Here is a 13,324-nt window from a genome sequence, read left to right on the forward strand (position 1 = left end):
AATCATGCCGGATTGAATCATGTTAATTGAAGACGTTTGCAGTCGTTGGCTGCAAGAATAGTGACTGGCCTATAATGCAATGGAATGAATCTGTAGAGCCAAGTTCGCGGACTCTTGCTGCAACTGTCTGTATGTGTTACGGACACTTCGAGATGTACGGGTTTCTTCGAGCATACGGAAATTCGCTCATCAGCCAGCGTTCTATCGCTAAGCATTGAAGAAAGTGCTTCAGCCCCGGAACGTCGGCAAGAGGGAGCACCACTAGTTAAACATTGACAAAGGGATTAGCCCAGCGTCCTGTCAGTAAGTTTTGCGCACAGCTTCAGCACACATCTATGCCCCAACTGGCACGGAAACAACTTACGCCCACTCTATCGCCAACGTGTCAATAAGGGAACGGGTGCAAGCTGGAATATATGCGCACCACGTACAACAACAATACTACTACGCTACGACTACACCAATAGCGCACAAATAGTCGAAGTTGAATGTGTGACGGTCCACAAGCGTAAGCGAGTCACTAGCGATAAGAAATCTTTTCTACAAGGTATTACAACAGACAAAACAGCTACGTTTCAAGCCTCGCACGCAGCAAGAACAAATCTATTGGAACTGAGCACACCCGCGAGTGATTAGACAGAAAATAACCAGGTAGCGGTCGCGCCGAGGAAATTTACTGAGTCAGAAATATGGCAAGCCGCTGCTTCAAAATATTTGCTAACTAAAGAACGAAGAGCAAAACACACTACTCCTGATTCAGTTCATGAGTGGAAAGTTTGGATATAGCTTGGAATACATATTTTGCCTTCCTTTTAGAACAAGCACCTTAACTACGCTGCTTGCGCCGTTCGGATATAGCGTAATTAGCTCCGAAAGGGCTTTTGCATGTTCTCTGAAGCTAGGGCCAAAGCTTCGTGTCGTCCACCCAGTCACCGTCTACGATATCTCCCCAAACAGAGGGTTGCTAAGCCGAACCGGCGTCATACACGCCCATTGTGAACACGGAGGCAACGGAGGCAGTTGAGGCAAGCAATGGACCCGTCACCACGTGATCAAACATGGCAGTTCCCACGGGACCGCCACGAAAAAGGTCAATAATTATGTCATAAGACAACAAAGACACGATAGGAGAAATTACTTGTCCGTACTAATTGAACTAAAGAAATGGTACATCGATGAAAATGAAAGTGGATGTCGTTGTTCGTTGGCTTCTTATGAAAAGATTACTAAAAAAACGGGCCGCTTGGTTCCTTTCTTCTTGTTCATTAGATAACGAGGGTCTAGAATCCGGAAAAATTGACGACTTCAGGTAGCATGTGCGGGTTTATTTATTTATTTATTTATTTATTTATTTATTTATTTATTTATTTATTTATTTATTTAAGATGTCCTTACAAGCCTCATATGAGGCATTGGGTAAGGGGGTCGTTACAGAAGGACTGAGAGAGTGTATATAGTGGGTATATAACGAAACACACAAATTAATATCAATAAATTAATAATGGACAGTATAAAAATGTATACACATCTTATAGAAATATTAGAGGATCGCACAAAAATAATACGACCGGTAGCGTACATATTTGAGAAAGCACAAAATATATAGTTCTTTCGGCTAACAATGTAAAAAAAGATAGCAACTCTGATATCATCGGACAAAAAGTAGTAGAATAATAAGCAAAATAACGAGCTCATAAACAAGAGAACACATATAATCCATACAACCGGACAACAAAAGAAATATATATCATGCATTTTATTGAAGTTAGTCAGTGGAATACGAACTTATGAGTTGGCGGAATTTATCCGGATTTGTTTCGGAGGCAATGAAATCAGGAGGAGCGTTCCATAACCGAATGACACGAGGAAGCGCCGACCAACTGACTATATGAGTGTTCCTGCAGATGTGCGTGAAGGGGAGGTGATTATATGATCTGCGAGATGTGCAAGGTGCGACTTCAAGCCGTAAATAAGACTTCTTAGCCGCATGAACGTACTTGTTATGTGAAGTCATGATATAAGTGCAATATGACGTCGAGTACTTAGGGGCGGAAGTGAAATATCAAGTTTTATTTGTGAGATGCTTGAATTGTAGGCGCAACTACGTGAGAAGAATCTAGCGGCCATATTTTTAACTGATTCTAATAAGCTGATTATGTGGTTATGATGGAGTGACCAGATTGGAGAGGCAAATTCGAGCTGAGGGCAAACAAACGTCTGATATGCTAGCTTGCGGATGTTGGAGGGCGAACTACGTAGGTTTCGTCGTAACTACCCCAGTGATTTGGAAGCATTAGCACATATAGTAGCAACGTGATAGGTCCCGTAAAGACTTGGTGCGAGATTACTGCCTAAGTATATGTATGAAGTAGCTGGAAAAATTGGGTTATTATCTATGTGATATGGGAAATGAGAGATTCAGTATTTACGAGTGAAGGACATTACTTAGAATTTAGATGAATTTATGGCAATTAACCAAGTGTTACACCAATCCAAAATAAGCTGAAGCTCGTTTTGAAGAATGAGGTGGTCATCGGGTCTTGTTATAGGTCGGTAAATGCAGTCGTCTGCGAAAATTCTTACTCGGGTTAAGTTATTGGGAAGATCCTTAATGTATATTGACTAGTTGCTTCACCCAAATGGATAACATACTCGTGATGCCTGCAGCAGAAAGGATGTTCCACATCCGCCGCTAAGGTTTATGAGTGGTGGCGCTGGCTAACACTCCCAGGCTTAGTTCTAGCGGATGGGAATACGGTGCCGCGGTAATACGAAGACGTGGGTTCTTATGCCACCTGCAGCTAGTTGATTTTGCATCCACTTCCATTTCCATGAATTTATCATTTTTTAAATTCATTTATGAAGTACGAGCAATTTAACCTTCTTGTCCTGGGTGTCTTTGTTGGCTTCTTATTATGGGATTATTAAAAAGCGTACCCCTCGGTTGCCTTTCTTCATATATATATATATATATATATATATATATATATATATATATATATATATATATATATATATATATATATATATATACATTGTCCTCCAACTCTGTCTCTCTCTCTCTCTGTCTCTCCCTCCCCCTCTCTCTCTCTCTCCATATATATATATATATATATATATATATATAGAGAGAGAGAGAGAGGGAAATTTCTGCTTTGACACAAGTATTCAGCAACAGGAGACCCTCGTTTATAGGTCACTTTTGTTTCATTTAAAAACGATTAACTTTGCCTACGTTGAGCAGCTTTCTTATCTAATTGGCGAGGATCACGCTCAAGTGGAGAGAGTTTCGATGAGGCCTAGCCAGCGCAGTGAAAATATATAACCGGATGAGGAGGGTGGAGCCAGCGTCTGCGATTGGTCCGTTTCCCCTTTTAGCTTGCCGTGGCTAGGCGAACATCGCAGCGGCGTGCAACGGTAGGTTGAGAATACGGCTTGAACAGATCCCCAGCAAATAATAGTAGGCAAAGCGATGCCGTATACGTGCCGAAAGGGCTTGATATGTTATACTGGCACGGAAAAGATATAAATTATACGTAAATAAATTCATATTCCCCGGCAGCTGCGAATAGCCAGTGCCTGGACGATCGGCAGGCACTGATCTTCTATTCGTTTCGGAACGGGGCAGCCTCCGTCTATTCATAAAAAATGCAGTTTTGTTCGGTATACGCGTACACGTCATTTGGACACGGCGAGTTCTTGCAGTTTTGTGGCGTAGCGTGACAGGAAGGCAAGGCGGTCGCGGCCCGAAAAGGTTCGGCTAATATCAGAGGGCTAAAGGCCAAAAAAGCGTCAAATCAGATATGATTAGTTTTGTTGTTTGGTCTAACTATGACTTATCAGCGCGTACACGTTAAATCAGGTGGGAATCTGCCGCGGTTTTCGTGAAGTGGCATGACAGACAGTCGAAGTGTCGGTGGCCCAAAAATTTGTTGAACATTCGTGGAGGGCTGATTGCGGAACTGGAATAGAAAAGTTTGGAACATCTTTACGGTATAGCGCCCAGTTAACGCTTCACCGTGCATTCGCTTCCTTTGCAGGCCCCATCGTCGGATACCTCTGCCGGCGTTTCTCCTGTCAGCCGGTGTTGCTGTTCTTCTCTCTCGCCTCAGGCATCTCTGTCTGCGTCTGCTTCTTTGCAAACGGTGTCCTCTTCCTCACAGTCGTCCTGGGATTCGTGCATGGTAAGGATGTTACAACCACCTGGGAAACGTCACGCAGTTGATTTGAAATACTGGCGGGTAGTTAAGGCTGTAAGAATATCAAAAGTTGTAGACGTGCAGTGACCAACCTCGTGTTCATTTGTCCAGTCTCGTGTGGAGTAGAAGCAGAAGGCATACGCAACAAACAGAGGGCACTAAACTCTTAGCATAATTCGAGCTCTCCAAGAACAGCTTTCATTGCTGTGTAACACTTCGTCAATATTCAGCGGACGTGTTCTCAGTAATGGGGCTTGTTTGTTTACAACTACTCCAACCCGCTGTTGTTTCGGTCGGTAATTTTATTTATTTATGTTCTTCTTTTTTCTTGAGAGGATCTTGGTGCGTAGGCCCGCGCAAAAGAACATTTTTCGATGGCTTAACTAATATTTGCTGCGCAAATTGCTAATTTCCGAATAAATGAGATGGACAAGTAGGAAGCGTACTTATTCCGTGGTATTCAGATGGACGCGATATGGACCCACGGTGCGCTACGAAGAATGACCATTTCAACTAACGTGAGCACGAGTAGTTATTAATCAGCGGCCCTTGCACCAATGAACACCGCACATTCATTCATAATCAGCGTAATAGTCATCTGCCATATAATATTTTTTTTCAATTTGTAGCAGCAGGGTATATGTACCGGAATGCATGACTTAAGAAACTTTTGTTTCACGCGCTCGCCTTCTGGCATAACTAAAAACTTGTGGTGTTCGTTTTGCGAAACTTCCGAATCGCACCAATAACATTATTAAAAAAAAACAATAATCAAATACGGAATCGGACATCAAATTTCTCTAATGTTTTAAAAAAGTGAAATATGAGTTTTGCACGGAGTCCTCTTTCCAAAAGAAAAAAGAAAAAAAAAAAGGAATCGGGTGTGCGTACATTGTCACATGCATGTTATACCGATCAAATTTAGAAGTCTGGGCAACTTGATGAGCTCGTGAATTATAAGGATAATTAGTTTCAATTATTTGGAGTACTGTGCTAATGACAGTAACTAAACAAAGAAACAGCCACATTGCCAGCTGCATGTACAGCCGACTGCAAAAGTTCAAGAAACAGAGGTGCCGCTAAAATTCCTTTTTTTTTCTTCGCAGCTTACGTACAATGGCTGAAATCAAGTGGTACTGCCTACGTGAGCCATTTGGGCCGACGTCATGGATTACTGAAATTTCACGTTGCACGTACGGCTGTGCTAGAAGAAATATATATTTTTTCCGGATACCGTAGTCCCTATAGTTTTGCACTCGACTGATAATTGTTGAGTTTGCTGGAGAGAAGTGCGATACTACAGCAACGCACATTGTTTTACGAGGAATGCAAACGCAGTGCCATTAGCCAAATAATGAAGCGGAACACATACGTAAACAGGCTACCTAAGAGCGAGCCATTCATATTCAATGGCCGGGAATTATTGAGCCGAAGTTATGTGCCCCATGCATTCGCTCAGAGACTGGTGCCCCTGCGCACCAAACGTAGCTATATCCTGCAGCAGAATCATTCGGAACAGTCCTCCCGCCCATCGTCCTGTCTCTCTCAAAGCTCCCAATATAAGGGTGCCGGTTCATCAAATACTGGAAAAGAACGAGTATTCGAAGTCCTCAAATACTTAAATCCCGAATCAAATACGAATCGGATAGCAGAAACAACTCGATTCATATTCGAAATTTTGAATATTCGCGTGCCTCTACTAGGAATTCTTCACCACCAGTATTTCACTCCCTTCAGGATACCCTGTCTTCCAACTGATTACAAATTACATAGATTACATACGACATACATTAAACACATACATTGCGTATATTACGTACGAAATTACATATCTTTTTTGTTGCTCCGTTTATCTTATTATCAGTTCAACTTTGATTTGCGCATCCTGTTACTTTTTCGGTTTAAAGCTCAGACGGGGCTGAAAGCCCTACATACTCAGCAGCTATTTCATGAACACTCGATCTTGTCATAGAGACTTCTCACAGCACCACGGCAGCCTTGTTACGCGCTTTTAACACGAATGACTGCACGGAAATCGCCCGCGGCAGCAAAACCAAGCGTCAGGCCATGCCATCTTAACATATCATTGTTGTTATTTCCGCATTTCGAACATATTAAAAGTAAGTGCCTACGACAGATACACGTCAGACATCTGACACGTATTTCTGAAAAAAGAAGGGAAAAATACCTGCCTGCGAAGTCGGCACCTCCAAGTATACCTAATTAAAGAAAAGATTCATCATTCGACTTTTAAATAACTCGGTACACACGCTGTAATTGAGAAACTAAAACCAAGCTGTACTTGATGTCATGTGCGCTTAGGAGAAATCCTAAAGATTCACACCACTTTCGAGTTAACCATCGCTCATTGAATGCGGTAACTGTTATTATATATAACTCAACAATTTGTCCGAAGCGCGCATCCAGCAGCTCGGAACCGCGTGTCAACTTGAACAGCAATGCGTGTTATGCTTGGCCACCGCGCTCTGTGTGTGTCTGCGTCCACTGCACGGGTCTCGACGACGTTCTCCGCGTGCCCCTCTCTCGCAGGAGCCGCGGTGTCGGGTGTGTTCGTCGGCGTCCAAGTGCTGGTGTCGCAGCACTTCGAGAAGCGGCGCGCCACCGCGTGCAGCCTCATGTTCACCGTGTGCGGCCTCAACATGTTCTTCGCCCCGCCGCTGGTTGACCTGTTCCGCGTCACGTACGGCATCAAGGGCGCCTTCCTGCTGCTCGGCGGCCTCATCCTGAACGCCTGCCCCGCCGTCATCATGGTGCGAAACCCCACCTGGATGCAAATCAGGGACCCTCCTACCGTCTGTAAGAAGGACGAGACATTCCCGAAGGACAAGGCGTCGGCGGAAGTGCCCCTTCTGACTTTATATTCCGAAAGTCGGGAACACGCTCCCGGGGAGAGAAAAGCCGTCCCGGAAAGTAAATCCGAGCTGCCGCTGCCCAAGGCGTCCGTGGGCTCTAATTACGCGAGGAACCTCAGGAATTTTTGCTCGATCCTTCGCTACGCGAGGGCCGTGAAAGAATCGCGAGAGTGGGTTTTCCAGGACATAACCGCCAACGCGAGACGATTTGCGACGCTCCGATTTGCGCTGGACGCGCTCTCCTTCTCCGTAATAATCTTCGGACTGACAACGTTTTTCTTGTTATACGTGGACATCGCCACCGACAGAGGCGTAGTCCCGTCTCGAGCGGCGTTCCTCGTGTACGCCTTCGCGGCCGGCGACCTGGTCTGCAGGGCGCTGAGTGGGGTCGTCATCGACTCGGGTCTCTTGACGCTGGACTCCGTGATGCTCTTCGGGTACGTTCTTCAAGCCGCTGGCTTCGAGCTGTTCGTCTGGCTCAGGACTTTTCCCACGATGCTGGTGTGCTCGGCGCTCATAGGAATCAGCAACGGATTCCGGCATTCACTGCAAGCACCGCTGCTCGTCAGGGACTTCGAGATAGAACACCTGCCCGTAATGATGGGCGGCCTGTTTTTCTGCAATGGCCTGGTGCTCTTGACGAGGCCGATGTTGGTGGGTGAGTACGCCGCACTCCTCAGCAACGTCTAGCGCGCATAAGCGAGCGGTGTGCTTGCGTTGAACTGTTTACCGAACCAGTAAGAGTAACAGCACAACACATGACTGCTTTCTCACAGCACGTATAAAATCATCTTTATTTTTGGCATTAGGCTTAGTGTGAAGCAAGCGCTTGTCGATGTTGCTTGTCGTCCTGTCTTCTCTTGTGCTTTTACTCTGATCGCTATATGGAATACAAGCTAGTCTAAACCCATCTATGTTTACTAGAGTTTCATCCAAAAAAAGAAAAGGTGACCAAAAGAAAAAGAAAAGTGCGTTGGTGCGGCTAGCAACTGCTCCACACCAGTTCCTTAGAGCAAAAACTGGGCGAGTAAGTCAACGCCAGTTCTGCTGATAAGAAAACGTGCATCGTGCCATTTGCGAACCAAACGAACTAACATAACAAGAAAGAATTCATATAACCGTGCGTATTCCAGAAAGCGTAATGTTGTTTCAAATACTAATTGCAATAATGTAATCGATTATAGCGTTTATCTTGCGTACGGGTTGATAAAAATCATACAGTAATTCACTTAGCGCTGCTTTGAAATTGTCCTAGATCTTACAAGTTTTAGTCGTACTTATTGTAAATGTTACAAGCTTTTCATTAGCTTATTGAAATGAAATAAAAGGTGAATTCCCTTCTGAGTACAAGGAACCTTCGTGTTTTCTACTCAGTCGTATTGGTGATTGTATGTTGTCTCTTGCCGGTAACCTTGCTTTGTGTTCCCCTATTGTCTCCCGTTGTGAAACACTCGATGCCGCTACCAAGCACGTCCGCGCCCTCTTTCCCCCCCTCTCCTACGCGACTTTGCTGTCGCGAGCATTAAGGACGATCTGCCAGAACGCTCCCTTCATAAGTTGCTCGCGTCTTCACTTCCAGGTTACTACCGGGATCAGCAGGGATCCTACGACGGCCTCCTCCACATCGCGGGCGCCGTGAACGCCGCTTTTTGCCTCCTGTGGGCGATAAGAATATTTAGCGAACGCAGACGCCACTGGTTCCGATGCGGGCACTCCAAACAGCGCCAAGAGGAGCTTGGCTTCTCTTGAGCGTCACCGCACAAGAGAGCGCTGGTTTAAACAGCTCGCTTCGTCGATTGTGTGCTTCCAGTCAAGAGGTGAATCGACCCCGACTGCTTCAGATTGCGAGACGCGCAGTGGAGTGGCGGCGGAAGAGGATGTGCACTCTTCTCCTCGTGACGGCTTCGAACGCGAGGTGCTCGGGGTATCTGGAGGCAAACACTGCAGGAAAGGGGTGGTGCGCGCCAGCGCAAGAGGCTTACCGCGTTGCGTCGGGCCGCTGACGCCAGTATTTGTGAGGTTGAGACCCAATCGTCGCCCTTTGGAACAGTGTATGTATGTCTTCATATAGCGCTAATCGCAGAAGCTTGGGACAAAAACGGACGGAACTTGAGACATCTTTTTTGTGCGTCTGGTCTTTTGTCCCTTTTGTTCCACATTTCTGCACTTAGCACTGGAAAAGATGTCGTAGCAATAAAGGCCGGTGCTAAAGACTAGCGAAATGCATGTATGGTTTGGCTCACATTGGCCAAGGCAAATGGGACACCTTGTAGGTGCGGCTTGACTTGTTTTACTGGAGGGCTTCGTTAGTGCTAGTTTAAACCCGCCGTGGTTGCTCAGTGGGTATGGTGCTGGGCTGCTCAGCACGAGGTCGTGGGATCGAATCCCGACCACGGCGGCCGCATTTCGATAGGGGCGGAAACACCCGTGTACTTGGATTTAGGTGTACGTTACAGAACCCCCGGCGGGAGAAATTTCCGGAGTCCTCCACTACGGCGTGCCTCATAATGACAAAGTGGTTTTGGCACGTAAAACCACATAATCTAATTTTTATTTTTTTAGTGCTCGTTTGATGTCTTGGTAACGTTTCAATTCGCATTACTTCCTCAAAGACTACGTAGGGCTGCTGCTTAAAAGTAGGGTATGCTACATAAAGGTGGCACCACAGTTTTGAAATCAAGAAAGAAAGTTGTTGCATCTCGAAGCAATTGTGATGACCACGTAATGGCAGCGACTTGACGATAAAGGATATTCCGGTCTTTCGATTCCCGGCAGAAATCGAGAAATCGAGATTGAAAATGAGCGTGGGCGCAAACCAGGGGTATTTAGCTCCATGTAGTTGGGGATGACCAGTGGGTTGTGATCGGCGTGACAGAAGGACAATGTGTGGTGGGCAGTTGGGCAGCGAATAGATGAACTCGTAGAAGAGCGACAATGCGGGAATGTGACGACGACAGGATGGGAGCGATGAAGCAGACTCTTTTTGCTTTCCAGAAATTATGCAGGAAGTGAGTGTTTCTGTGCGCTGAATATATGAGCACTGTTGTGTGTGTGAACATTGTGCTCTTTCATTTTGCGCGAATATTTTTTTCTCAGAACTCTCAAGTTTCTTCAAATAGATTAAAATCTATTTTTTAGAAGAAAAAATTAATTTGCGAAGACCTTCTTCAGTACGGAGAGCTTAGATAAATGCAGGAGGCATGACAGTTTGAGTTATTACGTATTACTTATGGTTATGGGTCTTTACGAACAGGAACATCGCAATCACGAAACTGGAAACCAAAGATGGCGAAAAGAATGATTTTTACTGTCGATTGAGGCAAAATATCCTAAAAAGGTGAAGGCATGGGTAAGGGTAATTAGGAATCGTTAGCGGAAACTCGCCAACATCCACGGTATTGCAAGGATATAATTTCTCCTCCACCGGCTGTTTTTGCTGTTGAAATTAGTAATCCGGCACGTCTTATGCTGTCAAGGAGGAATGTGCAGAAAATAGGCTTGAAGAATTAGGCGAATGAAGAGACTAGGCGGAAATCTGGTGGCAGAAAGAAAGGCTTTAAATGAGCATGTGTTTGAGTGGGTCTTGAAGTGGAATTGAGCGACATTAATGCAAATGAAAGAGTGTTTGAAGGAAGAAAACAACTTGTAATGAACGTCATGTTAGCGATGGGAAACTTTGGGCGTCAGATATGTGAGCACGCTTAAAATCGCGACCAGGCTCGCAACAAAAATCGCAACAAAGTTCTAAAATAAAATAAAAATTGTTATTTTTACACCAGCCCCAACTGAACCGGAACGTAACTTGGGAGCGAAACCAAAAAAAAAAAAAAAGAGATATCGTTTTTCGGTACGCGTGGGGCACTTTCCCTGGTGGTTTGAATCCTTGCGTTCCCTGAACTTGTGGGTTAAGAGTGTTACCTCATTTGTAAGTTAACACGAGCTTGCTGTCATTTAACATGAGCTGGCGACGTTATTGTGGTTGTCAGCGTGGTTTTCAGAAAACAGCCGTCTTAGTAATGCACTCGTGAGCGTTTTGTCAGCCGTCAAATAGCTCTGCGATGCTGGGAGGCCAGTATGATCGCTGGGATGAAGACGCATTTCATAGCTAGGACGTTGGTTTTGGTCACACTAGTATGTAAGCTGTAGTGGATGATATAGAAATCACGTATTGCTTCTGAGGTGTTGTTCGACAATATAACTTTTGTCTTCTTGCGACACGAAGAGCAACGCATGTACCTAATCATTATTCTTCCCCCTTTCCGTGTATCCCACGTGGACCGTCGATTTTTGTAACAAACTAATTTGGGCTATTTTCCTTTAGTTAGTTATAGGTAAGGCAGACGTACAGAAACCGTTGGAGACCGGCTTGAACCGTTACATTTCTTTTCCTTAGGAGTTGAACCGGATATGAACAGTTTTCGCCAAACCAAAATAAGAGCCAGACAAAACGAAAAAAGAAAAAAAAAAAGAACGTTTCGGCTTGACACTCTGACCAGGACATTGTCGTCTCTGTTGGCATAGGCCCTTTCACGGCCTACGGTAGAGGTTTCGGTGTGACCACTACTGCATTTCGATTTCGTCTAGAGCAGAAAATACAATTACTGACAATGGCAGATCTCGTTCGAGATAAATGTCCGAGAGGCAACAGACAACCGTGGGATGTCGACCTATCGTCGATCGTCACACTAAAGTTCGGTCAAGGCCTTCTTGAGGTTTCTGCGTTCCAGTGACCTATATTGGATTACACATAGATATGCCCCCGTGTGTCCCCAGCACACACAATGCACGGGCACACACAAATGCACGCACGCACAGACACATGCAGACGCACACCCTTTTTATGCCCGGCTACCGTCTTTCCTCGCTGTTCTTTCCACCTTTCTATCCCCCTTACCTTTTCACTAGTATTAGGCAGCAAACGTGAACCTCTTTCGGCTAACCTCCCTGCGCTTCCCATCTCATTTTCTCCTCTCTCTCGCTATCAAGAAGTAAATGGGCTCCGCATGGGTGCTTCATACTGGAGCTAGGAATGCTTTCCTTTCTTGCGGATGCCGCTCTTCCTTTCAAGTTCAGAAGCATTTCTTCTATCGTAGACAAATCCTTATGCCTATTTGGTTCATACATACCTTAGCCCCTCCTTTCCCTCACTCAATAATAGAGAAATGACAAACACTGAGAAAAAAGAAAACGTATACTAATGCCATGGCCTGTGGGAATCGATGTTACGCGAAGGATATTGCAGCTAGCTGGCTATTCAGCTTCGTTTATGATACCACAAAGCATTACAAGGTGGACCAATGTGTTTGTGTAAGGCGAGCAGTCGTATGCATGACGCGAGCGTGTGTGAGACAGCAGGCAACTACGGCGACGAGGATGGTAGCACTGTAGCTCTGCACTAGTAGCTCCGTACTGCACTGGAGACATTGACGATAACACGTGACAAGAAACCAGCTGAAATATGCGCGGCTATGCTTACTAACTGCCTTGCCTCCTCTCGCCCTGCTGTTCGCCTAACGCCAATGCAGCTGCCTTGGTCGTCGCACCAAAAGTGCGATCTGGACAACTTCCTTGACTTAGCAGAGGGAGGGGGGCAGTTTGAGCTTGTTTATGATACGGGTGCTATAACGTAAAGCTATTCAGAGCTTTTTCTACTCCACTTCTGCAGTAAGCCCTCCATGATTGGTCAAGAAATTTTCGGGGTATGGCCACTTCGCCTCGCTCTCTCATGTGACGTCACGAAAACCACAAAAACGCCCCATCTGATATGATGTGTGCACATTGATTATGCGTGATTAGACCGGACGAACGAAAAAAATAATTATTTCTCGTTCGACGCCTTTTTTTTTGACATAATACTCTGCCATTGATCAAACGTTTTCTGGCTGCGCCCACTTCGCATGTCTGTCGCGCGACGTCACAAAACCACGAACAGTCGTAGCGCCAAAGTGACGTGTACGCTTTAAAGACGCATTAATATGCCGAACAAAACTGATTTCTTTTCTGAATAGCCGGAAGCTGCCTGGTTCCGAAAGGAATAGAAGATGGCTGCCCGCCGATCGCTCAGGCTCTCGCTACTCGGAGCGGCCGCGGAGCATGGATTCATTTGCCTAGGACAAGCATTTTTGCGTCGCAGTATAACGTTATCGAGCCCTTTCGGCACCTTTACGACGTCGCTATGCCAACTCTTTTGCTGAGGATCCGTTCTGGCGGCATTTTTTAACGTTCCGTTGCACACCACCGCGATTTTCGACG

General features: G+C 45.5%; 1 protein-coding gene across 3 annotated transcripts in view; it reads left to right on the top strand.

The window, feature by feature from the left end:
* Positions 1-10,124, top strand: part of LOC142587526 (monocarboxylate transporter 14-like) — a 65,132-nt gene extending 55,008 nt beyond the window's left edge. For 2 of the 3 annotated variants that reach the window (XM_075698603.1, XM_075698602.1), the window contains exons 3-5: positions 4,041-4,184; positions 6,750-7,730; positions 8,652-10,124. In XM_075698603.1, the coding sequence (XP_075554718.1) occupies positions 4,041-4,184; positions 6,750-7,730; positions 8,652-8,821 (1,295 nt within the window). In that variant the 3' untranslated portion in view covers positions 8,822-10,124. Of the gene's footprint in view, positions 1-980; positions 1,091-4,040; positions 4,185-6,749; positions 7,731-8,651 lie in introns of those variants that run through there. The other variant, XM_075698604.1, reaches the window with a different exon arrangement.
* The last annotated feature ends 3,200 nt before the right edge of the window (positions 10,125-13,324 follow it).

Source organism: Dermacentor variabilis, chromosome 7 (assembly GCF_050947875.1).
Source record: "Dermacentor variabilis isolate Ectoservices chromosome 7, ASM5094787v1, whole genome shotgun sequence".
Taxonomy (NCBI): Eukaryota; Metazoa; Arthropoda; class Arachnida; order Ixodida; family Ixodidae; genus Dermacentor; species Dermacentor variabilis.